At 36.0% G+C, this 26,475-nt stretch overlaps 1 protein-coding gene across 1 annotated transcript in view; it reads right to left on the bottom strand.

The window, feature by feature from the left end:
* The window catches only part of YIPF7 (Yip1 domain family member 7), a 32,046-nt gene extending 7,967 nt beyond the window's left edge, over positions 1–24,079 (bottom strand). Inside the window, exons 1-4 of the mRNA XM_036762510.1 lie at positions 23,997–24,079; positions 22,447–22,563; positions 15,826–15,989; positions 7,752–7,897 (exon numbers count right to left, since the gene is read on the bottom strand). Coding sequence (XP_036618405.1) covers positions 7,752–7,897; positions 15,826–15,989; positions 22,447–22,562 — 426 coding nt within the window. The 5' untranslated portion in view covers position 22,563; positions 23,997–24,079. The remainder of the gene's footprint in view (positions 1–7,751; positions 7,898–15,825; positions 15,990–22,446; positions 22,564–23,996) is intronic.
* Between the last annotated feature and the right edge of the window lie 2,396 nt (positions 24,080–26,475).

The following is a 26,475-nucleotide window of genomic DNA, read 5'->3' as shown; positions in this document are numbered from 1 at the left end:
GGCTATGTTAGACTTCTTTTTTCATTCTATGCTCCCATATTCTGTATGCCTGTTTTACATATGTTTGCCATTGAATTCCTTGTGTACCTACATCCATATCTTTAAGCAACTCTCATTTTTTTCTCTTCATCAGAAACATATCTGCTTATGTCTTCCGAATTTCATTCTTGTTATCTTCCCACATATATTGAAGAGACTTCTTTTTTAACAGATTAATCTATTAAATGCTATTTATTTATTTTCTGAATCCTCTAAAATCAGCTCTGCCAGAATCTAGGGTACACATGACTCTGGATAACTTATGACTTTCCTCTCTATCACAAACTTTAATGAATTGTTACTCCCCCACCAGTTTTTGTCATTCATAATTCAGAAGTGAGTTGTTCCTTTTCTATCAGAATTAAGTCCAACTGGCAGTTCCCCTTTTTATTACTACCTTTTAAAATATGGGATAATCATAAATGCAACTCACAAATTTATTGGCTATTTTGCCTTCAGTAGAGAAAGAGCACCAGCAGGATATCCAGATTATTGAAGTACTTATCACTATAATGCCATGCCACTGTTCTAAGTTTGTGATGTTCCCAAACTCCTCATCCAATTCTTCTTATCTAGGTGGTCTGTAGTATAGCCCTCCAACAACATCACTTTTTTTTATTTCCCTGGATCCTCCCTGAAGTGATCACCACTATGCTTTACTCCATATTTTCCTGGATTTCCTCATATGGCTACATGTTATTTACGTTAATACCAACTTATAACCTTTTGAATTTTATCTAATCTCTTCCTTTTGAATAAGCTAAATTCTAGTCATGAACTATATACCACCATTTTCTGTAATACCGATGAGGTCAAATTTGCCTCTTTACATTAGGATCTCTAGCTCCCGCTTATTATCAATGAATTACTCATTCACATATAGGCATCTGATACCAAGAGTTTTACTGTTGGCTCTTTTCTTGGATATTGTCTTTTAAGAATTACAAGGTTTCTCACAGAATGTGTGTGTGTGTGTGTGTATGTGTGTATACATATACACACACAAATGTATATGTATATATACATATACATCTATACAGAGTGGTAGGTTCAATATAAATGTGTATAGGTTTGTCCAGTCTATATGGAGAGTCTCATATCCCCCTTCCTTTTTAATTTAAAGTTCTCTTGATTTGACTCATAAGATTCTGGCAAATATATTTTCTGGGTCTTGTTAGATGCAAACCAAGATGTCCATTTCTATATTTTGAGCTATTGTCTAGAAATTCAAATCCCACACTGAGGTATCTTCTTTCCAATCTTCCATTTTATTCAGAACCCCTTAATTTCGACAACTGATAGCAATGAAAACACTATCTCTGATACCCCGACACCTTCATGGTTTTTTGTTAGTGTTTTTTCCCCAGAAATTCATAAACTAACCTTGTTAGTTTCCTTCTTGTAGGATCATTTATCCCCACAATTAATTTCTAGAAAGATTACTAGAAAGAAAAGTTGACAAAAGTTTTAACAATTCTTGGAAGGCACCATAACTATCCCATCCCAGACACACATAACAGGAATAAAAAAAGATTTCTCTGTGGCCTATCCCAGGTTATTAACTAGCTACCATAATATCAACTCACTACTCTTCCTTCTCTGAACACTATTGCTTAACCTCTTAACTAATGCTGTCTGGATATCCACATTATTATTTCTTCAAGCATCAAAGATTCTTCCTCCAGGGATGGCCCAACTTCTTCTTTTTTCAGGAAGGGTTTCATTCCTATTATATAACTCCAAATAGTCATGGATTTTTCTTCTTCCCTTCCCATTCAGTGTCATATTCTTTGACCCTCTGCCTGCCCAATACACGTGAGATTTCCCTCAGCTTTTTATATAATCTTCTTTCTTTTCCTTATGAATCATCTCCTTCATTCTTTTTTTATTTAATATTTTTAGTTCTCAGCATCGATTTCCATAAGATTTTGAATTACAAATTTTCTACCCATTTCTACCCTCCCCCCCACTCCGAGATGGCATATATTCTGATTGCCCCATTCCCCAGTCAGCCCTCCCTTCTGTCACACCACTCCCCCCACCATCCCCTTTTCCCTTACTTTCTTGTAGGGCAAGATAGATTTCTATGCCCCATTGCCTGTATAACTTACTTCACAGTAACATGCAAAAATGACTTTTTCTGAACATCTGCTTTTAAAACTTTGAGTTCCAAATTCTCTCCCCTCTTCCCTCCCCACCCACCCTCCCTAAGAAGGCAAGCAATTCAACATAGATAGGTCACACATGTATCATTATGTAAAATCCTTCCACAATACTCATGTTGTGGAAGACTAATTATATTTTGCTCCCTCCTATCCAGTCCCCCTTTATTCAATTTTCTCCCTTGACCCTGTTCCTTTTCAAAAGTGTTAATTTGTGATTACCTCCTCCCCCTATCTGCCCTCCCTTCTATCATCCCCCCTTTTTTATCTTCTTCCTCCTTCTTTCCTGTGGGGTAAGATACCCAATTGAGTGTGTATAGTATTGCCTCCTCAAATAGAATCCAATGAGACCAAGATTCACTCATTCCCCCTCACCTGCCCCCTCTTCCCTTCCAATGAACTGCTTTTTCTTGCCACTTTTATGTGAGATAATTTAACCCATTCTATCTCTCCCTTTCTCCTTCTCTCAATATATTCTTCTCTCATCCCTTAATTTTATTTTTTTAGATATCATCCTTCATATTCAACTCCACCCTGTGCCTTCTGTCTATATATAAATATTCCCTTCAGCTACCCTAATAACGAGGTCTCATGAATTATACACATCATCTTTCCATGTAGGAATGTAAACAAAACAGTTCAACTTTAGTAAGTCCCTTATGATTTCTCTTTCTTGTTTACCTTTTCATGTTTCTCTTGATTCTTGCATTTGAAAGTCAAATTTTCTTTTCAGCTCTGGTCTTTTCACTGAGAAAGCTTGAAAGTCCTCTATTTTATTGAAAATCCATATTTTGCCTTGGAGCATGATACTCAGTTTTGCTGGGTCAGTGATTCTTGGTTTTAATCCTAGCTCCATTGACCTCTGGAATATCATATTCCAAGCCCTTTGATCCCTTAATGTAGAAGCTGCTAGATCTTGTTTTATCCTCATTGTGTTTCCACAATACTCAAATTGTTCCTTTCTGGCTGCTTGCAGTATTTTCTCCTTCATCTGGGAGCTCTGGAACTTGGCAACAATGTTCCTAGGAGTTTTCTTTTTGGGATCTTTTTCAGGAGGTGATCGGCGGATTCCTTCAATTTCTATTTTGCCCTCTAGTTCTAGAATATCAGGGCAGTTCTCCTTCCTAATTTCTTAAAAGATGATATCTAGGCTCTTTTTTTGATCAGGGCTTTCAGGTAGTCCAATAATTTTTAAATTATCTCTCCTGGATCTATTTTCCAGGTCAGTGGTTTTTCCAAGGAGATATTTCACATTGTCTTCCATTTTTTTCATTCCTTTGGTTCTGTTTTATAATATCTTGATTTCTCATAAAGTCACTAGCTTCCACTTGCTCCAATCTCATTTTTAAGGTAGTATTTTCTTCAGTGGTCTTTTGGACCTCCTTTTCCATTGGCTAATTCTGCCTCTCAAGACATTCTTCTCCTCATTGGCTTTTTGGAGCTCTTTTGCCACTTGAGTTAGTGTATTTTTAAAGTGTTATTTTCTTCAGTATTTTTTGGGTCTCATTTAGCCAGTCATCAACTTGTTCTTCATGGTTTTCTTGCAGCTCTCTCATTTCTCTTCCCAATTTTTCCTCTACTTCTCTAACTTGCTTTTACAAATCCTATTTGAGCTCTTCCATGGCCTGAGACCAATTCATATTTCTCTTGGAGGTTTTTGATGTAGGCTCTTTGACTTTGTTGGCTTCTTCCAACTGTATGTTTTGGTCCTCTTTGTCATCAAAGAATGATTCCAAAGTCTTAGTCTGAATCTGAGTCTGTTTTTGCTGCCTGGCCATGTTCCCAGCCAACTATTTGACCCTTGAATTCTTTGTTGGGGTATGATTGCTTGTAGAGTAGAGAGTACTTTGTCTCAAGCTTGAGGGGCTGTGCTGCTATTTTCAGAGCTACTTCTACACAGCAAGCTCTGCCACACCAGTGCTCCTTCTCCCCCAAGAACCACCAACCAGGATTGCGACCCAGATCCAGGCAGGGCAAAGCAGGCTGTGCACTCCAGATATAATCCCATTCCTCCCACTAGGTGGGCCTGAGGCCGAAAGCAACTGCAGCTGTAGCTGTGGAAGCAGCCTCAGAGTTGCACCACCTCCACTGCCCCTGGGGCAATGGCCTACCTCGAACTCCTTTCACTCTGTCCCAGCAGCTTTTCCCACTAACTCTCTCTGATGTCTTTGGTGTTTGTGGGTTGAGAAGTCTGGTAACTGCCACAGCTCACTGATTCAAGGTGCTAGAGCCTGTTCTGCCTGGCTCCCAGTCTGGTTGGTCCTGGCATGGCCCATGCTGGGCTCTGCTCCACTCTGCTCCCAGCTCCATGTGATAGACCCTTCCCAGTGACCACCCAGGCTGTCCTGGCCTGGAGCTCTGCTTCCCTTTGCTATTTCATGGGTTCTGCAGCTCTAGAATTTGTTCAGAGCCATTTTTATAGGTGTTTGGAAGGACCTGGGGGGGGGAGCTTAAGCAAGTCCCTGCTTTCCAGCCACTATCTTGGCTCCACCCCCCCATCTCCTTCATTCTTACAAGGGTATTTCATTCTCCCTGATAACTTGGATGGCAGAAATTCTTCCAGACCTTTCACTTTTTCTCAGTTTTGCACTTTGGACATACATTAGTGTTATGGGGCACAAACAAAGTACACTTTTCATGATCCACAGTAAAATTCTTCATGGCCCTCATAATTGTTTTAAGGACATCTTTTCAACACCAATATTCTTCTGGTGAAGCTTCAATGATTGCAAATGCTGGAATACAACAGTCTCTAAAGAATTAAAATTAAGTGCTCTAAAGAGGTACATGGTAGACATGAGTAGCCTACAGTAACTCAACAGTAAAGAATTGTACAAGACAATTAGCTTAGTGGATGACTTAAAGGCAGAGTGATATGTATAATCAGAGAAAAAAAGTGGTAGAGTTATGTAGCTAGAGGGATGGACAGTCTGTGTTCTCCATTGGTATCTATACAATGTTAAGAGGGGAGGATAGAATGTTAGGTAGACTCTGAGGACAGCTTATGGACTAACGTGAACAATAGTCATACAGACTGAGAAAACACTCAAAAATGGTTTGAGACTGTAGATCTGTCAACGTATAGAAATAATCCAATATTAATCTGAATCAAATTTAAGATCATCAAACTTAATACTCAGTATGAAAAGATTCAGAAACATATACCTGATCAAGCAATATTTCATAGAATATTTGAATTGAAAGAAACTTTAGAACACCTGGAATATTTTGCAGATAGTGAAACTGAAATCCAGAGTTAGATCCCATTCTCCTGACTCTTATTAATTAATTTACTTATATTTTCACCACTGTACCATTCTATCTCCTTATTTAAAAACAAAGAACTTTTGACTATCAGAAAGTACCATTATAAATTCAAAATATTTTTAATAATTCTGCCCTTGAAAGAGGAAGATTATATTCTCAACAGAAAAACCAACAATTGCAATGTTACAAATGACTTGGGAAAAAAAGATTAGTTAATATATTAAATTGATTGTTTCTGACTATTTGATTAATTGACATAGCCTTCCTTAGCAGCTTAATCTAAGATTATCAAATTACTGTGACAAAGACAGAAGAAGGGAGGTCAGCAGCTAAATTAAAACTCTACTTGATATGGTGTTTGATTTACAGGGACTTTACATCTGCTTCTGTAGAGAGGAAAAAATAAGATAGTATCACTAAATGCTATTAGTTCAAATGGATATGATGTGGTTTTTACTAAAACAAATTACTATGCAATGGATACATAACACTAAACTGACTAATCTCATGAAATGAGCATTTTAAAATATGTTTAGTTAGATGAGCATTTGCAAAGTAGATCTTTCAGTTATGATTTCAGTTTTTATTTGAAAGGGAAGAAGCTTGCTAATTTTCAACGAGGATTTTTTCTTGGTTTCTAAATTTCTTTTATCAGTTTGTATGCCCTTTGTTTCTCTTTCTACATTAATGGAACTGTCTGTTTCAGATTCAGAAGTTTTATGTCTCGAAGTTTGAACCAAGCATAGCAAAACAGTACAAGTCAGGGAGAAAGGACACCTAATTTTTGTTGTTGCTCTGAAACTTGCTAGCAATTCTACCTTCAGCAAGTAAATTACTTTACCTCTGTAGGCTTCAGGTTGCTTATATGAAAATTAGGGGACTAGAGTACAGAATCTTAGAGTTGTGAGGGACCACTTAGACCCTCTAGTTCAAGCAATACCTAAAAAAGAATACATATGCCCCACCACCAGAGGCAACCGATTCCACTCTTAGACAGCTCTCATTATTAGGAAGCTTGTCTTTATATCAAGCCTATGTTTCTTTGAAATTTCCCCATTGGTCTTGTTTCTGCCTTCTGGGAGGAAGAAGAAGCCCAAGTCTTCTCTTCTTCAGGTGAAACATCTCTAGTACCTTCAAGCAATCAATGTATACCATGAACTTGAGGCCTCTCACTATTCTTCTTTGCCTCCTCTTTGACATTTTTCAATGTCCTTTCTAAAATGTGTTAATCAGAACCAAACACACTACTACAAGATTGATTTGATCACGGTAAAGTATGTTGGTATTCCCTTATCCCTAATCATAACATAACTCACTTAAAGCAACCTAGTGTTGTATTGTCTGTTGGCTGTCATCACAATGTTGACTCATTTTAAGTTTGAATAAACTGAAAGCCCCATAGATCTTCTTTTATTTTTTTTCCAAATGAACTTAATTATAAAGAATATTCTCTTTGAAATGGTATTAAAATCTTTACATATCACAAGAAGTTTGGTCAAGGATATTAATTCACAAATTTACATTTATTATCCTTCTTTCTATTTGAACTTATTTATAGATGCTATTTTTCTCACCTCATTTTTTTCCGGATTCATTTCCTTTCTCTTTTTTACCTGACACATTTTTCAAAGCAAGAAATCTTAATCCCAGTCTTATAAATGAATACAAACATCTAGAGATTATTTCTTTTTTCATTAACCATTGATGAGTCTCAATATAACAACTAATAGAAGGATACAAAAGAGAATCTCACTATCGCCAGCATACAATGGAAAATGAAATTCTAGTCAAGTTATTGTTTTAAAAAGTGAAGAACTAAAATAACCAGAAAAGAATTCCCTGTGAATGAAGAATTAAAGTAACCAGAAAAAGAGTTCCTCATAAATAGATCTTGTGAAATCTCTACAAAATAAATCTTTCACTCAAGCCCTATATTTTAGTTTAAATATAAGGCACCCTCTTTTCTACCTATACTTTACCTTTTGTAATAAGGAAATGAACTAGAAAGCATTGATTATAATTCCCTTTAATGTAGTTTTGACACTTTGTACTGTTACAAAGTCATTTAAATCAATGCCTTATCTATCTGTTACCTATAATGGTAGTTTTGCATGAGTATTATGCTTTGATTAAATCTTGTGCTGTCACTAAAGGAAAACTCAAGTTAAGTGAATACTTTTGACCATAAGAAATGAATACTTCCTTCCTAATCTATAGTTTGCTTTTTTTTTCCCTATTCTTAAGTCAGCGTATCAAAGTCTTCTGATTGCAGCCATACATTACCAGAAGCAGGGTTGCTCCCAGGGCGATGCAGAAAAGCATGGGGCCTGTGAGATCAGTTTCATTCATTATGCTGCCATCTGCTGGTTTCAGAGGATTTAACACTGTCAGCGTTTTTTGCCAAATATGATCAAAATTTATTCCAAGTTCTGCAGAAGAAATAGAATGATTTTTCTTTTACTTGAAGTAAAGAGAAGCCATTGACAACCCATTTAAACAAAGTCGGGCTTTTGTCATATCCATATCATGACCTATGACAAATGCACAGTGAACCAAGGCCCACCTGAAGTTATTTTGCAGGCTCTTGCAGTGCATCCAAGCTTAAATTCTACTTGCAAATTGAGAAATACTTATTATCTTCTCTCAAACAAAATCTTAGCTAGTCAACCAAAAAGCCTGTCCTACTGCTCATCTCAGTGTTTCTTTTTTGCAGATTAAATTGCTAGTATTTCCAAAATCTTATCTGCAACATTGAATGATTTTTTAATTAGCAGCAACTGCCAAACCAAAGGTGACAACCCAGAGAGGCTGTAAGGTTTGTTTTCATTTTTTAAATTTTCCTCTTCCTGATGAGAAAGCACAGTCCTTATGCTAACCGACTGAAGAATAAACAAGAGGAAACAAGATGAGTCCTCCCACCAAATCGAAGCAATCATAGCTTATGTGAATGATTTTATAAGGTCAATGCACATCCATGGTTGAGTCCATGTAGATGAAATTCCAGAGACAAACAGATTTCCCTTTTGATTCATTAGCCAAAGGAAAGCAATGGTTCTTAGACAGTGCTAAAATCAGGACAGCTTAATAACCATGGATTTACTTTGCTATGCATTTTTCCCAGATTTCACAGAGCCTATTTTCAAAAAAAAAAATTTAATAGGATTAGATTAGGTCCCCTGATGAAACCTGCTACTACATGGTACTGTTTCTATATTAAAAAATAAAAACAGAATATGTATACTGGACATAGAATAGATATGTTCTAGATGCCTGTCACTTTATCTCCAATCACATAAGATTATATTTTAAGAGGAATCATGGGGGAACGTAGCTCCAGCACTTAGAAAGTAGCCAGTCACTCAGCTGCAAGCAAAATTAGAACAATGAGGAAGTAGAATTATGAAAAATTATTTTATGAATATAGTGAATTCTACCTGGGAGGCACACAAGGGATGATTTTCTCAGAAGTTATTTTTAAAAAGTAGATCTATAGATGATTAAATTTAAAGAATGTATTATCTATAATGATTGAATTTGGGGGAAGAAGAGAGTGTAATTGGCACTGATAGTACAACTTATAATGCAATACATGCTGGAATCTTCTTTTCTTACTCCTTCCCCTGCTGCTAATTTAGGGGAATGATAGCAATCTGGGGGAGTGTATGGGTAGAGGAAAGAGAAAAGACAGCCAGAGGAAGTAGTTCATAACCGATGGAGATCGGAAGGAAGCAAAGGAGGTGAAAGGAGAGATGGAGAGAGGACAATGGTGGGAGCAGTAAGACAAGGACTGAAAAGTTTGCCCCTCCGTAAGGAAGGTGGTGCTACTGTAAGACAAAGAACCTGAGAAGACCCAGAGCCCTCAGCTCCATGCCCCATTCCCCTTGCTCAGCTCAAACAGAGCAGTTCCAACCTTGCTAAGAGAGCTGCTACAGGATCTAGCTCTCCTCTGATCCCTGTGGCTCCTTGCATTTATCCTGCATCATAGAGGACTACGGATGTACCATAACCACCCCCACAGCAGTAACGGTTGGTCTGCTCTTCCTTTGATGGAGGCAGCATGGTACGGTGAAAAGTTTAATATACTTTGAGTTCAACATAGGTTTGAGCCTCAGTTTTGCCACATACTAGATATATGATCATGGGCAAGTCATAGAACCTCTCTGCACATCGCTTTCTTCCTCGCTATAGTGGGGATAAAAACATCAGCGCTGGAGGGTTCTTGTGAGAAAACTATGGTATGATGGACGTAAGACTGCATTTGAAATCAGAGGACCTGGTTTTGAAGCTTGGTTCTACCACCTTCTACCAGCACGGTACGGTATGGTAGTATAACAAGAAAACCATTCTGGTCCTTAAGATGGAGGTGCTGGGTTCAAATTTTACCTCTAACTCTTACTACCTATATTTCCTTGGGCAAATTAATTTCTCTGGGTCTCAGTTTCCTCATCTGGAAAATGAGAGGTTTGTACTAGGTGGCCTCTGAAGTCCCATTCAGTTCTAGATCAATGACTCTTGATTTGTGTGACCTTGGACAAATTAGTTTATCTCTTAATTTCAGTTTCTCCAACTGTAAAACCAGGCAGTTATACAAGATCATCCCTAAAGTTTTTTTTAATGTTTCCTCGATTGACCTGAAAAAAACCCTATAGAAGAGAATAATGCTATGAAGGTGAAGAAGTGGCTAGGTGTCATTTTCAATTGCATCCTACTCTTCAGGACCCCATTTGGGGTTTTCTTGGCAAAGATACTAGAGTGGTTTGCCATTTCCTTCTACAAGTCATTTTACAGATGAGGAAACTGAGGCAAATAGGGTTAAGTGATTGCACAAGGCCACACAGCTAGCAAGTGCCTAAGGCCAGATTTGAACTCAGGAAGATAAGTGATCCTGACTCCCTGCCCAGCACTCTGTGCACTATGGTACCACTTAGTGGTCCGTTGTAGACACGTAGTAGCAGCTGTTCCACCCTGAGTGAACCATTTAATCTCTCTGAGATTCAGTTTTCTCATATGTAAAACAAGGAGAGATCTACCTCAAAGGGATGGTTTGAGGTTCAAATGTAATCATCTTTATAAAGTGCTTTGCAAATGCTAAGACTAGTAGGTAGGATGTAGGGGAAAAGAGGACCTCCTTTTTGAGGCCTTTTTGGGATTAACTGTAATTCATTCAATGAGTTCTATTTTGTTGTCTTTTTTAATGAAATTTTCATCTGTAAGACTTTGAACTATATGTTTGCATATGGGAAGTTGTTCTCAACATAGTGGGGGATACCAGGAATAGATTTTAGAAGGCTTCCTAGGTCAAGACATATGAGTCAAAAGAAATGAAAAAAATCCCTTAAAGTGAACCCAAGTCCTTTGTGCCATGGGAGCCTCTGACACAACAATTCTCTGTCCCTGGGAATAAATTATTTCTGCACAGGAAAAGTACCTGTATCCATGACTTCACAAGGCTATGCAGCACCGTTTGGAAGTTTGGCAAAGAGCAGAAAACTATTTTTTAATTCTGCCCTAGTCCTTCATACCCATAAATCCCTGAAACCTAAATTCTATGCAGAGAATATAGAAAGGCCTTTTAATGGCCAGTGTGGATGAGAGTTGAATAATACCGCTAGAGCAATGACCAAACATTTCTCTCTCTGGGAATTGATTGGTAACATTAGAAAACCTGAATGAGATTGAGATGGTTTCCCTTCTTCTATCTGCATAAGGACTTGTGTCCTTGTACAGCTAAAGAGCTTGTTAATTTTATTGATAAAGTAAATTCCAAAATATTTTTATCTTGAAAATAAGAATAAAATTGAATAAATTATTTGTTTATGTGATGAATATTTACATATTTCTTAATGTACGAATACTTTGTAAACAGGAGCAATCTATCACACTTAAATCAGCATGGACTATCTCATTCAATTTTTATTTCAGGAATTAATAGGCTTTACAGTTTAATTCTACCTGAGGAATTTATTATTTCCAAACTTGGCAGTTTTGTTGTGAACTGGCTTTCATTAACCATATGTTTTCATTGCTTAATATGATAAATTAACTTTATTTTATTCCAAAGTACTGAAGATAGGGCTTTGGGGGCAGCGTTACGTGAATGTTTACTGAAAGAATGAAGTGAATGAATACGATGACCACCTCTTCCCAAAAAAATGCATAACTGTCCTTTAAATAACCAAAATGGAATGTATTTTATGGAATGTTATAAGTATTCCAAACCACTTGTTAAATGGCACAATTAATTTCTGCACATCTTTTGGTTTTGCCCAATAAATCAATGAACTAACAAAGTCTGAAAGCTCTTTTATAAGAACTGGGGTTTCAATGTTTTGTTTTGTTTTGTTGCTGAAGTAAGCTACCTTCATTTTTGCTTCCAAATCTATTGCCAAATACACAAAGAAGATTATGGTAAGTATTTATTAATTATAGGAACTCTAACATAATATCTTATTATGCAAAATAAAAATAGAGGAGGAAATTGCCATGAAATGTGAATTCAAAATTTATTGCTTTGCTGTCATCTAGTGGTGGCAAAGTGTATGATGTATGTGCTATAAAAATGAATTACTATCTTTATTTTCTATGTAAATTGTGGCCCTGGCCTTTCAACTACAAACACTGGCCTATGTTACAAATATAAAATATTAAGTTCTACTGTGTTTTCTAGTCTGACTTGTGAGAATTGATTATTATCTCAAGATTCATTTGTTAACATGTTGATGTTGCATTATCAAGTAACAAAAAGTTATTCCTTCCCAAAATTAACCAAATGTTTTATATCATAAATCATTTCCAGAATAAACAGACACATTTCTCAAATAAGGTAGTTTGAGTGACAGGTATGTACATTTTACAATCCTATATTTTTAAATACTACAATGACTTTTCCTCAAGAAAAAAAAGGGAATAAAATGCCATTTATCAACTTATCGTGCTTTTTCAGGTCTCTGCCCTTAAAAATTCCGCCCAACCTGGAGGAAGTATGTTATAGCTGGTGGCATTAAACTAGTGAGAAGCTCAGAAGAATTGATTGCAGACAAGGGTCAACTAGAATGGTTTGATGGACATGGAGGAAAGGGAACAGGATTCCCTTTTAGCCGGTATAAGCAAAAAAGAAATATAGTAATTTCTTCTTCACATTAGAGTGATTTGATTGATGAAAATGGGTCACGACTTTGAGGGAACTGGTTAAGAAAGTAGTAAGAGAAATTAAGTCAGAGTATATTGATGATTTTAATGATATTGGAGTTTAGGACTAATTTTAAGAAGATATTCTAAATGTCATTGGAAAGTAAACTCATCAAACATAGTTAGAAAATTGGGTTTTATGGACAACAACAGGTTTAGGTGAATGGAGACATTATAAATATGTACACATGTCATATATTTTCTCAATTCTTCCTCCCCTCCCTGAATCTAATCACCAAACATTGAGTGTTTATGTTTAATGCTCAAACTAATGAGCATTCATTAATCCTTTCTTTGATAATGCAACATATCTTGCATTACCTTAAAATCCTTAGATGTGTGGAAATTTAATATGAGTAAATGTAAAATCCCACAGGAGTTCAAAAATTCAACGGTACAAATTCTGTTTGTAGGATGGAAAAGATATGACTAGGCTAGTTATTGTGATAAAAGGCTTAGGGTTTTAAGTAAGATGCAATTTCTAAATGGGTCACTGTGATGGGGCAGTCAAAGCTGACAGTACAGTCTTAAGCTATATTAATAGAGAGAATCTCTTCAGGATGAGGGATATGACAGTAACTCTGTACTCTGCATTGATCATAGCTTGGCTGGATAATTCTTGAACTAGTTTCTCTTGCTAGCATGGTTGAAAATGTGAGGAGATGTAGTTTAGATGACCAAAAAAATGAATGGATTAACCCAAAGAATAGTCATTATAGGTTGGATGTCAATCTAGGAGGAGGTCTCCAGTGGAGACTGCTCAGTGGCTGGTCTTGTGTCGTTTGGCACTGTCAACAATGACTTAGATAAAGGCATAGATGATGTGCTTCCTGACAGAGTCAGGATCCGAAAGATCTTGACAGATCTAGAAGACTGGATCCAATCTGCCAAGATAAAATTTAATAAAGATAAATGTCTCACACTTGAGTTTAAAAAAAATCAGCTTCACAAATATGAGATTAAGGAGGTATCATTTCACATGAAGAAGGAATTGAATCTGAAAGACATCTGGGGGTTGTAATCTGCAAGTTTATTATGTGTGATGTGAGAGGTAGTGATAATAATGATAACGATAACTAACTGTGCTAAGCTCTTTACAAATAGTATCATTTTATCCTCATCCCCAAGAGGTAAGTGCTATTTTTTATTCTCATTGTACAACTTAGGAAACCAAGACAAAGATTAAGTGACTTGCCTGACTTCAGGCCTAGCACTTTATCCACCGTACCAGCTAGCTGCCTCAAGAAAACAAATGTTTTTAAAGAGTAAATTAAAAGCACTTCCAAGATTCTTTGAATATAACAACATATTATGTGCCAAGCACTATGCTAAGCATGGTAGGCTAAATAAAGGAAATATTTCCTAATGATTAACCTAACCAAAAGTGGAGGAGGCTGCCCTAAGAGGTAGCAATTTCCTCATTACTTGAGGTTTTCAAATAAAGCACAGATGAGCATTTGTTGGGGATATTGAAGAATAGGTATCTTTTCAGGTTTTGGTTGGACTAGATGACCTCAGGGATCCTTACCAACTCTGAGTCAGTGATGTGTTCAAGGTATTAGTTTAAAAAGGGTTGTAACTGGTTAAACATAACTTCGAGTATGTACATCTTATAGGTAAGGAAGGAAGGAGATAGGTGATGAGTATGGGGGAGAGGTAAGGGGAGGTAGATATAGAAATATGTTGATGTTTGAAACCTTGCCTGGAATCTTAGTCTCTGTCTCCCTCTTCTGCCATCCCACGCTAAGCCATCTGCCAAAAACCCACGGCCACAATCCCACTCACTGTTACTCATCCACCTCACCTCCCACTCTATAACTTAAATGTAGGCATTGACGAGGTCTTAAAGGTATAGATACCCTTCTTGTTTCTTAAGGGTCAAGCAAAGATGGATTAACCTTTGAAGTTTCTTCATTAAAGACCAGATGAGCTAAGTCTGAGGAGAAAAGAGGGTATGACACAATGAAGCCGAATGTTTCCTGTCTGTCTGTCTGTCTCTGCCTGTCTCTGTCTCTGTCTCTCTGTATCTCTCTCTCTGTCTCTCCCCTCTCCCCTCTCCCCCTCTCCCCCTCTCCCTCTCTCCCTCTCTCTCTCTCTCTCTCTCTCTCTCTCTCTCTCTGTCTCTCTCTCTGTCTCTCTCTCTGTCTGTCTCTCTCTGTCTCTCTGTCTCTCTCCTCTCTGTCTCTGTCTCTCTCTCTCTGTGCAAATTGTTGGGTTGTTATTTTTTTCTATTACTCCTGACATCAGAAACCACTAACATGAGAACAGTCTAATTCCATGAACTGAATTATAGTTAGAATGGTAGCATCTCTCCCTTATCCAAAGATTTAATGTTTTTCATATTTATTTGTGCTGACAATTGGCCCAGGTTCTGTCATCCCCACTAGTGAAAATCCCAAGGAAGCCCTGAGAACTTGGGATTTTGCTCCAAAATTTCCCAAGAATGAACTTCCCTTAAAACCAAAAATTTTCTTGTTCTCCCCTACCAGCCATGTAGCTGACATAAACATCCCCATTAGAGCTCTGAAAAGGGGGGTGGTGAGGAGGGAAGGTATCTCCATGACAGCAAAATAACAAGAAACCTCTTCTTAACAATACAGCTTGAGAACACACACACTCACTCACACAAAGCTGGGAATGAGGTGTCATAGAGAAGAGTCAGGCTTCAGCTAGGTGATTGGACCAGTAACTTCTAAAGAGCCTTCTACCTAAGATTCTCAGAGTCTATGTGATTCTAGTTGGCCAAATATATTGTTCTGGGATACTTTATTAGCTGGAAGACTCTTTTTCAACTTTAAAATGTTGTCTTTCTTGTGTACATGTTCCATAACAGCACATAGTAGTCGCCTCATGAATGCTAACTGATTGACTGACTGATGTACTCAATTATTGTTACAGGAGAAAGTCTAGCTGTAGAAAGAAGAAAGGTGATTAATAATAGCTTGTTATTCAAATGAATAACTTAGGATCATAATCTGAATATGTGCCATTCACATTCCCAATGAAGACATGCATCTAGTTGCTGCAGATTTCAATTTATAGTCCTTTCTCCACAGAAGAAATACATATAAAGTTTAGGACACAGCATACCAATGGCACTCATTTAATGCTAATTATTTCCATTTTTCTCTAAAATGCAAACAATATTAATAACATTTGCTTAACTTATCTTCTAGCAAAGGTGGCTCTTCATCAAAACTGTCTGCATAAGCCGGTTGTGAATAATAATCCGAATTATATGTTGGCTGAAAAAATGGTCTGGTGTAACCTGAAGATGCACTCATCTCTGGAGGAATGAAAGCTGCAGGATGGGTCAGCTCTGTTGAATGCTGTCTGGAATGAAAAATATTGCCAGTAAACCATCTGGGAGATTAGTACAATGATAAATAAAAGAAAGAAGTCTGCTTTAATTTTTTTCTTTTGCCAGATTCACCTAATTTTCTTGGATGTTATTTGGTTCTCGTAGGTACCTAACTACACAAATACCATGTTTAAAGCTTACCTTCAGTTTAGAGTGGGCTAACTCTTTTTAAGTAAAGGTTTTCATAAGGCTGTGAGTTAAAAAAAAAAGCCAAGTCATCGATGATGACAGGCCTTACAAATATCAGCACTGCCCATATCAATAAAAATAGATATAGGAACTAAATCTGTGATTCATAGATATAGAGAACACCAATGTGAAAGAAACTCCCTCCAGACATGCAGGGTATCACCTTCTCTGCAACTTGTAGGCTTAGAGAGGCTCAGTGACTTGCCCAGACTCCCACAGACAATATGGGTCAGAAATACAACCTGAACCCAGATCTTCCTGGCTCCAAAGTCAGAGCTCTATCCACTATGCTTCAGTGTCCCACAAAAATCAAAATACAGTTTCAAAATGATGCTTCTCACTTCACAAAGAACCACTGTACATAGTCTACAAAGCAGTCTTTTCAGCCACAGTCTAGAGATGGCAATGACTGTAGGCAGAGTCACCTTGGAATAGCAAGGCTAGAAAGATGTCAATAGCATGTTTTCAAAGATGTTTCCATTCACAAGTATGAAGATTCACTTTGCCCAAGTGAGACCTGTTCAATTCTCAAATCATTTGTGGCTTTATCCATGTCTATGTGAAGGGTAGAAATGAATAATCAGCAATCTTACGAAAAGATTGAGGGGAGGAGAAAAAATCATCAGAGATGGAGATGAGGAGAAGAAAGGACGAGGGCTAAAAGGAAAGTTTGGGTATTTTGGTAAACTGCTTTTGTCTGGGTTGAGGCAGTATACATATATATATATATATATATACACACACACATATATTGAAGAGAGAGGGTTAAGAGTGTTTGTAAATTATTTACAAATGATCATATCTAATCAAAATTAAAATCTACATCTTAGCGAAAAGATATTTCAGGTGATATGTATTCTCAAGCACCTGAATTCAGATACCAAATCCCCCCCAATCAAGCACCCGTAGAAGTGCTGAAGAAATTATGTCTTTTAACCCTTTCAGTATTATTCTTTTCAGTGACCAGTAGAGTGCCTTGTACCTGGCAGAGACTCAGTAAACGCTTGTTAAATAAACGAGGCTCAAAATGAAGACTTCCCTTAGCTTCTTTACTAATTAATGCCCGATAGAGCAAAATTCTGTTATTAAAAAATGAGAAATGTATTCATTCAACAATAAATAAGAATGGCATATTATACTTCTTTGCAGCCCCTAAAGCACTGCAAATGGCACCCTACTTATAATAGGCACTTCACATATATTTGATCATTGGTTGACTGGAAGCATTTAGCACAGTGCTTACAACAAAATAAGCATTTAATGAGTATTTTTTCCCACTCTTTACCAAACATATACTAAGTGAATTGTACTGTGCTAGAAGATGGGTAAGGAAACTTCACCAAGAAAAAGAAAGCATAATTCATGGTCCCTAATCTCAAGGAGCTGCCAAGAAAACTGTCTACAGACTTGAGCACTTAGTATTGCTCACTAATATCTGGACAACTCATTTCACTTATGATCAAAAATTTCTTTGTTTTTGATTCCTCTAGTTTCTTAAGTATCTGTCTGCAAATGAGTGATTCTTCACACATAGGTTGCACCTAAATTTGTACTTTCTTACATTTTCTTTTTTTTAACAAATAGAATCCATGCCTGTAGTTTCCTTGATATGGGGAACTCCCAGTGTGGAAATTTCTTCCACAAATGGCCAGTCTGCACCTTCTCTGTAGTTTAGAGTTTTAGTGAGTTGCCGAGGGTCCTGAGGAGCCAAAGAGCCTCACATAACTAGTATGTGCCAGAGGAAGTATTGGAACTCATATCTTCCTCACTATCCATCACATGATGCTACCTCTACATAATGGAATAAACCTTGTATGTATTTTATATAATACATGACCCAAGTAGTTCAAGGCACATATTCAAATGAAAAAATTAATTATTCAGCAATCTCCTAGCAAGTAAGTGGAAAATATTCTTACTTTATGTGAGGAAACTACGTTAGAAGGGAGTTAAGGCATTTGCTGAAAGCCACATAGCAAATCTGAAAAATAATTTTTCCTGTAGTTTATACAAGTAAAACAAATAGCTTTTTGACCATCTTGCTACCTCAATAACTTCTATTTATATTTTAGTTTCCTGAGTTCATTATCGTAACTAGAACCGTGAATTAGTTTTATAAAATTCTCTGGTCAGTCTATTTCTTTCATCCAGACTTTTGTTTTTCATTAAAAATGAAAATTCTTTAGGAATGGTCAGAACAAAGACTTGAAAGGAAGGCAAATGATAAATCCAAGGAAATAATGAGAAAGAGTAAAGTTCCTACACCAGCCTTTGGAAGTTTCAGTTTTTCTAAAGTCTAGAGATTCTAGAGGTAAACATCTCTGGTAGGTAAAAGATACAAGGAGAGTGGAAAAATCCTCTGATGTCTGGAACTAATCAAGACCTCACTCTGGGACCTGCTATATTATGTCAGTGAACTCCTAAAAGCAAAAAGAAAAATTGATGGGCAACCCATTCATTTATTTCACCATAACAATAAACCTAGATCTGCAATGTAAATTTCATCAATATATTATGAAGTATGTCTATATCTATCTATATATGTAAAAGATTTTTTTAGTTCAGTCAGAGTATTTCTTGCTGCTAAAAAGAAACAGTAGTCGTCTGCAAAATTTCTCCTATTTAAATATATACCCAGAATTCTGACAAGGTGGCAGAGTTGAGAGGTCATAAAAGAAAGAAAATCTGATGCCAAATAAACAAATAAATATGGAGAGGAGAAAGGGCAGGGGAAAGACAACAAAAAAAAAACCACATGAAAATAGGCTAGATTCTGACAAGGAAAAGACCAGGAAGTAAAAATGCAGTTGGAGGGGAAAAAACCCTTCAAAAACAACAAATAAATATTATGGATTAATGGTCCAAGAAACAAAGATCTAGCACACGACACATCAAATTGGATTATAAACCTTTTTAAGAAAATTAATGAGGCTTTGGTGTCAGTAAAGAAGTATCTAGCATATGTAATGAGGTCTTTTACCAGAAAAAAAAAAAACGGAACAAGAAAAATTGGCGGGAAAGAAAAAAAGACATCAGTATAGAGAAAGTAGTAGAATGTCTGAAGAAAGAGAAGGGAATTGAATCAATGGAAATAAAATTCTCTAACTGGAAGACAAGTTTTCAGAAGGCGCAGAACATACCATAAACCATGATCAAAGGACAACAATTAGCAAAAGTCTTAAAAATGTTGCAAGATCGTAGAACCAGGAGAAAGAGGTCAGATAGATGATCTGAGTGATATGATTACCTAAAAAATTCAAAGAAAGAAATATCCTGGGGATCGTGTTTCAGTTAACCACTCTAGAAATTTTCCCAGAAGTAGTCTGTCAAGAGATAGACTAAAAATTGCTACACTTCACCAGACACCTCCAGGGAGAAACATCAAATTCAATTCACCCATAGAGATTGGCATTATACTAAAAAGCTTCATTGATGGAGAGAAATTTATAAGTGACTAAGAAGAAAAGTATCATTTATCAAGCTATTTCGGTTGGAATTTAAAAGGATTATTCACCCATCACAAGAAAACAAAGAAAAGAAAAAGAAAAACAAAGAAACTTTGGTTATAAGAAGGGGAAATTTAACTTAGATGCAGAATCTGGTACCTATTTAGATTAAAAATAATATTTGAATATTAAATAATAAATTTACCAGAAAATATGAACACAGTTGGATCACATAATTTCTGTACCTTTCTTTCAATCATGTGACTATAAAGATCTTATTTAACATAGACTATCACTTATGAAAGTTTACGTGTTCCCTTTTCATCCCTTCATCAAGGATATCTTTGGTTTGTGTGCATTTTGAGGATTTTATGGGGATGAAAATGACTGGTTTTTTTCTATACATTTGGTATCTTCCTTCCTTTCAGTATCTTAAGAATTAACCCCTCAAATTGTGACATCTCCATTCCAGATTTCCTCTCTACGGACTTGAAAGACATTTTCTTTTAGTGTCATGTCTACTCCCTTGTGTATCATATCAATGATATTAGGTTTAAAAAAAGAGTTCCTTATAGAACTCTTTACAGGTGTTTTCCTTTTGTTTCAATTTCTTATTCTCTCTCCAGTTTCATATTTAAATGCTCTCAAAATAATCTCATTTATGTGGGTTTCTGATCAAGATTTATGTAAACTTGTTTTCCCCTCCCTGCTTCTTGGGTTGTTTTTTCTTGAGTTGAGGCCACTTACAGTCTTCTACCACCCTCTTTCATTAGATTTTACAAAGAGTGTTCATTCTAAACCCATGTTCACCTTGAATGACATATTTCTCTTTAGATATTGGCAAAAAGATTTAGCATTCTCTAGCTGAGGTTGTTTCTAGTTTTTTGTTGTCTGCTCATTTTGATGACTTATTTATAACAGTTAAAATTCCTTCAGAAATTGTGCTGAGCTCTGTTCATTTGGGATTTTTATGCACTTCCCATTGATTGGCCTCAATAATTTGTCTAAATAGGTCAAGCTATAGTTGCCTCAGTAGCATCTCGTATTTTCTCATTTGTATTTTTCCAAGTGATGTTGTTCTGTGTTCTAAGTTTGTGATTTGGCTCTACAAAAACAACTGATTCTGAAATGACTCCCATACCAGTAAGGGACTAATTTTATAAATAAAGATATAAACAATTTAATTTTGAGATGTCATTTGGTGAGTTTCATGTACCAAACTCTTTTTTTTTTTGAAGGGAGAAGGCAGGGCAATTGGGGTTAAGTGACTTGCCCAAGGTCACACAGCTAGTGTGTCAAGTATCTGAGGCTGGATTTGAACTCAGGTTCTCCTGACTCCGGGGCCAGTGCTCCACTCACTGCTCCACCTAGCTGCCCCTCCCAAACTCTATTCTTGATGATAGTGTCCTATGATTATATAAATGTCAGACTTTAGTATAGTCTTTAAAGTACTGACTTTTCTTATTTATTAGTTCTGAACCATGTTTTCTATATTTTCACCACTTTTCCCATTCCTATTTTTATATAAAGTTTATGAAGGATGAATAATTATGTAGATTTAAATGGGAAGTTTGTTTCAAATTCTTTCTACCTCTTTATCATCTAGGACAGATATTAGCATACTACTTCTAATTAACCTCATATTTGTCTTTTAATGGTCTTTAATTGTTTTTAAATGGTGTGTACCTAGAGGCCACATGGGATATTTAAGAAGTCACTAGAAGGCTGTTATCTAAAATAATTTCTCTATATTCCCCTGATACAGTAGCCTAGTAGTTCTCAAAGTATGGTCTTTGGACCCCTGGAGGTCCCCCACTTTCAGAGGGTCCATGAGGCCAAAACTATTTTTATAATAATACTAATATGGTATTTGCCTATTGAAATACTCCTTTTTCCAACTACGTATCTTTGTGAGGCCAGATTTACTTCATACTTCAACCAAAATAATGCCTCATTACAGACTGAATGCAGAAGCAGAATGATAATCCAGCTGTCTTCTATTAATTCATACATAAAATAAATTTGTGAAATTATATAAAATAATGTCACATTCCTCATTAATTTTTCTGTTTGGAAAAGTTATTTTTCATATAAATACACTATGCTAACATCTAATTAGTATATTATTATGTCAAATTAAATATTTTAAAATTTGCCATTTTAATTTCTAATATAGTAAATATTAATAGATCTAACCCACATAAACAAAAGCACTTTGTGATCCTCAATAATTTTTAAGGGTTTAAAGGGGTCCTGAGACCAAAGATTAGATTTACTTTGAGGCCTGTACTTATGAAAAGTGGGGAAATACTGTCTCTTCCTCCATGGAAATACTCCCTCAGAGAAACCAGGCCTAAAAGGAGCATGGAGCATATTAGAAAACTGGAGTCTTAAAAAACTGAGTTTGCATCCTGACTCTGCTACTTCTGTATGTGAACTTGGGCAAGTCACTCTGGGCTTCTGTTTCATTATCTTTAAAATGAGATCCTTAACCTTTTCTACTTCATAGACCTCTTTGGAAATCTGGTAATTTCTCAGAATAATATTTTAAATTCAGACAAGAAGATACAGAGGGTTAAAAAGGAAACCAATTATAATATGTAATTATTGATTGAAAAAAGTTCATGGACCTCAGCTTAAGAACCCCCATATTAGATGATCAATAAAGTCTCTGCCAGCTTTAGAGACTAAAATTGGTCCTTATGTTTTGATCAAAGTTAGATACTTTTATAATATCAAAATGTAAACTCTTTAGTAAAAGGGAATTCCATTGATGTATATGTAGTATACTTACTCTCTGAATCCATATGTATTTCTATAAGCAGCAGTATCATCATAACCTTGTTCTTGATTATCAATAGTATAATTAGACTGGTAAAAGTCTGCATCAAATTCTCCCATAGTTGACATTCTGAAAAATTACGAAAAAAAAAGGTTTTACTAATAGTGAAAAGTAAGGATGAAGAAAACTCGGTCTTGGTTTGGAGGGAAAAGGAGTTTTTGGTGGCACAACTGACTAGCTCACCACTAACAAGTAACTCTTTAGAGAAAAACTAAGCATTTTGGAAGAGGCACTAGAAAGGTGCATTTGAATATCAATTATAAGATGCCAGCCTTGTAAAAGAAGAAAGTATATACTTCAGGCTCCCAGGCTCTCTTTTCCCAAGTCCTTGGCCTTCTTACCCATCCCAGCTTCCCAGTGTCATGTTCTCTCCATTCTTTCTAAATCCGTTCCCAAAAAAATATCAGTCACTTATACCTTAATGTGAAATTTATTACCTCTTTCAGAAGATATTTATTTTTTAAACTTTGACTCTGACTGTGGAATTTTGTTTTTGTCTCCTGATAAAGAAATATCAGCAAATTAGCAAGGAGATAGGTTACTTATTTTTTGATAACGAGGCTTTAAACTCTAGAAATTATATCCTATATGTGGCTAGGTACCTACTCACCTTCACATTAAGCCAGCCCTGTAGACAATGGTAAACAATTCTTCTATTTGTACATTGCTCATTGCTACACCCGCTCAGATTCCTTCCACTGTACATTTCCCCATCTCCTCTTGGAAGTAAGGTGTGAAAACTACACTGCCTGCTGAAGCTCTGGGATTGTGAGTGGAGTTTTGCCTGAAAATGGGACAATCTTAGGTCAGAATCCAGAATGGAAGAGGAAAGGAATGTGGTTTGCTTTTTTTCCATCAGCATGCTGAGATGTAATACTTCTACCCTCCTAGATCATGAGGAGAACTCAACTAATTACAATTTAGAACAAACTACAACTATTTTTTAATTAGTTTCTTTTAAAAACCTGATTTTTTCTTTTAAACAAGATATGATCATTTTAAAAATCACTAAGAGTAATTCATGTAATTACAGTCATCCATATAGCGCTGCATTTAACAAATTTCAAATTATATCCCAGAAACTGCCTCAATCTTGAAAATCAACTTCATTAATCAGCAACATTCAAAGTAACAACTGTCCTATATATATATCAACTTTGTTTAGCTTAGAGGAAAAGAAAAGATTTTTAAAAATTAGGTGAAACAGATTTATGTGTGTTAATTTTAGCAAATCAAGATTTTTCATTAGTAATGTGTATAAAAGTATTTATGAATTATGTAAACTAAAAATTAGGACCAACAGAGTGATAAATCTTTTAACAGTTTATGATTTAGGGAACTTAAAATTTAATAACATTAGCTTTCAAAGGCACTGAAGTGCCTTCCTATAAAGCATGGGAATTGATTTCATTAAAGAAGTCAAGAAGTTTTTTAGAATATGCAAACCCTTGCAAATCATGTTATTCACATTTAAATCTACTTTTACATTATCAAGCACATACCTTCGTATTACTTGGGGTCAAAAAATCTTCTGATAGATATAACCAACTTGAGGAACAAAAAGGTTCCACTGGGTGGGGAGAGGATCCAGGACTATTTATAATTTTCTAATTTTGTCCCTTGACCAGTCCATGCCAAAAAAAGAAGGAAAGAAGCCAACTAGCAACATGACCAGGACATAACAACACTTTGCCTATTGCACAAACATTCATTTGAAAAAAGTGAGTCACAAAAGTCAATTATTTTCATGCCCATTTCCCATTAAATTCCGAACCTGACTCAGTTCTTTGGGTGTAAACAAGGTGGTCAAGGGATCCTTAATTTCTATTCATTTGAACCTGCATAAGATTATTCAGATTGTTCAGTGAGTGAGCTTAGATTGTTCAGAATTTGTTAATATCTTAGAGTGAAAAGCAACACATGTTGCAAGATTTCAGTGTGGCTAGAATTGTGAGACCTAGAGCTTCCTGAAGTTTTTAAATGTGATTTTGAAAGTATATCTCAGAGCAAAAAGAAAAAAAAATTAATATAAAGCACCATTTATATGGTTAATTTTTTTAGCTCTACCCTGAGAGAAGGGAAATTTCATCATAAGACAAGGAATCCTGTGCTTTTCATGCTTTTCTCAATTCAAACTCAGTCTTTGTCTAATTTGGACAATATTTTGGTGGAACCGAGTATTTATATGTCCACCCTTACAGTAATTTACCAATCAACAAGCGCTTGTTATATATGTGCTATGAGCCAGTGGCACATGGCAGGCACTTAATAGTTACCATTCACTACGTATGAGATGTAGCATAGGAGAGTGAATATAGAATTGGCCCCAAAGCCAAGAGGACCTGCAGCAAGTTCCACTTCTGCACATACTTCCTTGTGACCCTGGGAGAGACACTTAAGCCCTCAGTGCTCCAGGCTGCTCCTCTAAGACTGTTTGGTGAAGGGAAGATTCCGAGCTTCATTGATCAAAGTTTCTTATCCCAGTAATTGATTAATGAAATCACAAATTTATGCGTGTATGCCAGACACTTCCCCGAGTTCTGGAGTGATGACCTTGGAAACTTTCCAACTTGTATGGTGGAGCCAAACAAACCCTCCCAGCACATATCTCCTTTCTAGGAGATTTTGTCTCTATAAGGGCAAAGTGTCCTGGACTGATAGCAATTTTTTCTTCCATATATCCTTCTTCTTGATCCCCAGAGAAACTCGCAGTGGGCATCACTATCCTAGTGTCCTTAGTGTACCACCGTGACATTAAATATTTCCAATCATCATCTGCCCAAGCAGCTTGGGGTGATTTTATAGTCATCCAACTTTGTCCTTCATGAGCAACAAGTCTGATTAAATGAATTGCCTTGACAGAAAATAGCATATAATAATGGAACATTAATCTAAGCCTCAGGTGCACCATAAGCTATGAAATGTTGGAGTCCAAATGACTTCCATCTCCTGAGAAGTACATTAATGGACCATTAATACATATCCTGGAGGGTTTTAAAACTATTCTTCTACATGCATATTGCATTAAAATGTGAATTAGAATGTGTTTTCATGAATCTATACTTCAATTTTAAGGTTTTTATTTTAATTTAATTGAAGGATAGAAAGTAAATCTAATATTTTAATAACAATGGCTACATCATTTTAGATCATCTGATTTAGAAGTATGATTTTTAATTAGTCTAACAAAGTAAAAGTTTTGAGTGATTCAGAATACTTTTTAATATGAAATGTTATTCTCACTTGATGCAAAGATTTAAATTCATGCTCTTCTCAGAACCCTTGCAAATATATGGCCTTCTTGGGTCTGACACCTAGAAACATGGCATAGTGGCAACAGTGCAGGATTTTAATTCAGAGCTTCTAGATTTGAATACTGTAATTTGTCACTTACTAGCTACATGACCTTGAAATTAAATGACCTTAAATAGGTCATTCAATCTCTCTAAGTCTCAGTTTCCTTACAAAATGAGGATTGGATTAAAGAACCTTCAAGTTCTAAATCTATGACCTTATGACTCCTGGGAGGTTTCAGAAATACTACAAGGGTTCTATAAATACATATTCAAAGCTAATATCCTGGTGATTTTTACATAGTTTTAAAAGAATAAGCAGCATGAGTCAATATAATAAATAAGCAAACAAACCTTCTTTAGATTAAAGTAATAATGTCATATGTATTATGATTTTCATATTTTTATAGATGCTGTTGTGATTAATAAAATAAATTCATTTAATATAGTAGCTAAGATTATATAAAATTTTAATTTTTACATACTTCTTATCTCATTTGATCATCACCACAAACATGTCAGATAAGTGTTATTATTATCCCCTTTTTACAGATGAGGAAAATGAGGTTGAGAATGCAAATGTCTTGCCTGGAATCAGGCTTTGAACAAAGGTCTTCAGGATTCTAAGTCTAATGCTTGATCCCCTGTACCACCTAATGCCCCCCATTAGGCCTTAGTAAATATTTAT

The sequence above is a fragment of the Trichosurus vulpecula genome, chromosome 6 (assembly GCF_011100635.1).
Source record: "Trichosurus vulpecula isolate mTriVul1 chromosome 6, mTriVul1.pri, whole genome shotgun sequence".
Taxonomy (NCBI): Eukaryota; Metazoa; Chordata; class Mammalia; order Diprotodontia; family Phalangeridae; genus Trichosurus; species Trichosurus vulpecula.
Note: the sequence above shows the minus strand (reverse complement) of the source record. Positions and strands in the feature narration are given on the sequence as shown.